The sequence below is a fragment of the Gaeumannomyces tritici genome (genome assembly GCF_000145635.1).
Source record: "Gaeumannomyces tritici R3-111a-1 unplaced genomic scaffold supercont2.35, whole genome shotgun sequence".
Lineage (NCBI taxonomy): Eukaryota > Fungi > Ascomycota > Sordariomycetes > Magnaporthales > Magnaporthaceae > Gaeumannomyces > Gaeumannomyces tritici.
In genome coordinates this window covers 9,555-12,342 of record NW_008804579.1, presented here as the reverse complement: position 1 = coordinate 12,342, position 2,788 = coordinate 9,555, and the positions used below count along the sequence as shown (strand labels likewise).

At 56.9% G+C, this 2,788-nt stretch overlaps 1 protein-coding gene across 1 annotated transcript in view; it reads right to left on the bottom strand.

Annotated features, from left to right (window-relative positions):
- GGTG_13692 (hypothetical protein) overlaps positions 1 to 2,303 on the bottom strand; it is a gene marked incomplete at both ends in the record, with an annotated part of 2,696 nt that extends 393 nt beyond the window's left edge. Inside the window, 6 exons of the mRNA XM_009231609.1 lie at positions 87 to 351; positions 450 to 689; positions 974 to 1,005; positions 1,396 to 1,450; positions 1,582 to 1,640; positions 1,712 to 2,303. Of these exons, the coding sequence (XP_009229873.1) occupies positions 87 to 351; positions 450 to 689; positions 974 to 1,005; positions 1,396 to 1,450; positions 1,582 to 1,640; positions 1,712 to 2,303 (1,243 nt within the window). The remainder of the gene's footprint in view (positions 1 to 86; positions 352 to 449; positions 690 to 973; positions 1,006 to 1,395; positions 1,451 to 1,581; positions 1,641 to 1,711) is intronic.
- Between the last annotated feature and the right edge of the window lie 485 nt (positions 2,304 to 2,788).

Sequence of the window (2,788 nt, the reverse complement as noted above, 5' to 3'; positions counted from 1 at the left end):
AGCCGGAAAGACCACGACGGAGGTGGGAGATCTTGACATCCTCGGGCCAAGTATTTGCTTTGGTTTCGAATAGAGTTCGTTCGAACCGTGAAAGGTAAGCGGCGAAGGCGTCGGTACCCATCTTAAGGTCGGCAAGTCGATCTTGAGCCCGGCGGGCCTTGTCTGGAGACTCGAAGATGCGACCCGTTGACCATGGACTGTTTGCGGTTCATGGGCAACGCCATCGTCGGCATCCACCGCGTTCAGCTGGGGAAGAACGAAAGCCTTGGTCTTGCCGTCGAGACGAGAAAACAAGTAGAAGAACTGGGCCTCCGGGCCACCGATTGTATCTCTGTCGATCCGGAGCTTCGCCTTGATCCTGGGAGCCAAGTGTCGTATTGGAGCTGGCTAGATAGCTTGTCGGGATCTGGAAGGCAGGGTTTCGGGCGAGAAGCGGGCTTGGCGCCAACAATAGCCTGGAGCTTTGCGAGCTGAGCTTGGAGATCGCGGATCGTAGCGTCGGCCTGCTGGAAGGCAGCTTCGTGGCGGTCGAGGACATTTTGTAACCGCTGCAGCTCGGTAGGTGTGGCCATCTCGGGCTCGTTGACAGACGGCGAGGTGATGGCTATTGTCGGGTTCCGCCAACAGATGGCGGAAGGGATGCTCACAAAGAGCGGGGTCCTCAGTCGACAAACGACGAGGTGAGCGCTCTACAGAAGAGCGGGTACCAGCAGATGGCGAGGGTGCTGGACGCCTACCACAGAGGCAACCACAGGCGAACTCGACAGACGAGTTAGGGTTGACGGAAGTCAGGGCCAATGTCCACCTTAGCTTTTAGGTTCGTAGAGAGGCCAAGCGAAGGCACAACCCCCATCCGATTTGTTAGCAGTGTTGTTGGTCCCTTTTCAGACCAACCACCCGTAACAAGCGTTTTGATGGAAATGTTTTGTTAACCAAAGTTCTTGTCATACACCACCTCTCCGTGCTTGCATACCGCCGTCATAATGGATGTCTCGTAGGCCACCACTGTCGAGGTGTCTCAGCAGCCGCGAGCACACCAAGGCAGTGCCCACGCTCCCCGGCCTGCAGTTTTAAGCACGAGCGCTAGGCCACGATATTCTAGAGCTCTGCCAAACAATGCCGGGATGGTTGCCGCGTTCTGCTTTCGACCCGCCAAAATTTGTACATGACGTGAAAGGGTACTTCCTATTTCCAAGGCGCGTCCGAAAAGCAACCAAGCGGGGCCGGATGCAGGGATTAAAGAGGCTGGCTCTTCTACTCCTTACCTAGGGCGAGACGTAAACTGATGGTCGCCCTTTCTCCCTCCCACCTCTCCTTTTAACCCCCCCCCCCTTCGTGCCTACCTCCCGCCCTTTTCCTCCTCACTTGGCTAGCACGCAACGCTACACAACATACGAATGACACTATACGTGCAGACGTGTGACAGCCCGGGAACACCAGAGCCGCCTCGCTCTATTGTAGCAAGCGAGTCACTATCGCGGCATGAATGAACTTGTTATCCGAGCCGCGGCTGATACTGACGTGGCAGTCTGGGTTGGTCGCATCAAGTCTCGCCTCTGTTCACAGTCGAAGAAAACACACCTCGAACGGCTCGTCTCCCGGATCCGTGCGGGCGGCTGCAAACCCAAACTTCGACTGATCTATCGGTTTCGGTTCGTAACGGTACCAGTTCACACAACGCCGATATCCCTGGACACCGCTTCTAAGATACGGTAGACTTCAGCTTTGACTTGCTGCGCTGTCATGCCTCCAAAGCGCGTGACATATTGAACGTCCTTCTGGGCAATCGGGTCTGACTTGGCAATATCAAGCCAGTAACAAAAGCGACCGGTGCGGCTGAAAGAGCCGTAAACCTCTTGCCGCCCCCTATCCAAACGTCGCGACCAACCCAATTTGACCAATCCATCCACTATGCGAGGAGGGATCCTGGTTTTTCGGTGTGGCGCGTTGGATCGCCGGCGGTTTCGGAGGGGATGCGGCGTCGATATAGCGCCTCCGTGAGATGGGCGCTTCGGGCGTGAAGGGCCCCGGTTACTCGAAGTCCTCGCTCGGGCTTTGGTTCTTTGGTCCGCGGGTCGTCCTCCGGCCGTATCCTGGACGGTTGAACTACCAACGCAAACCGCTTCTTCCAGGGTGTGACCTCGGTTGACGGTACCGAGATATACGACGTCGTCGTCGCCGTTCTGCGGTGGGGCATGATGTCGTTTGACCGTGCCGAGATATACGACGTCGTCAAACACGCTCTTCTCTGGTAGTGCCCGCACACGCTTGACTCGACCTGCGCCGTCATGCGGCACAGGCATTATTGCCAGAACGAAATGACTGCGTTGAACGTTTCGTCTCTCAGGCTGGCAAGGAGGGCGGAAGTAAGGCGTGAAACGCGGAAAGATTCGCAAGATTTCGCTGCAGACGTACTGCAGGCGAGAGGGGGAAAAGAAAAGAAAATCGATTAGCGTCAGCGCCTCGGGTGCTGTCACGTGCCTACGCACGTACCAGTCCCGTCGAGCAGCCACCCTTGTGGCTCTCTGACGTGCCCGCGACGGTGGCTGGGCATTTCTATGCGGCCGCATTGCGCCGGCTCTAGGAGGCTAGGTACAGGGAAAGTTATAACCACGAGGCAACTGTAAAACCCTACCCCTATTCCCCTCTCTTTTCTTTTGGGCCCTGGGTCCCCTATGCCAATCTTCCGACCTCCATGATCGGTAGTTCCTCCTCCGCGTCTGAGTCATCCGGGTCCGCCCCGGTCCCTTGTCCCTTGACTTCAATCCCGTTTTTGTTCACCGCCAGC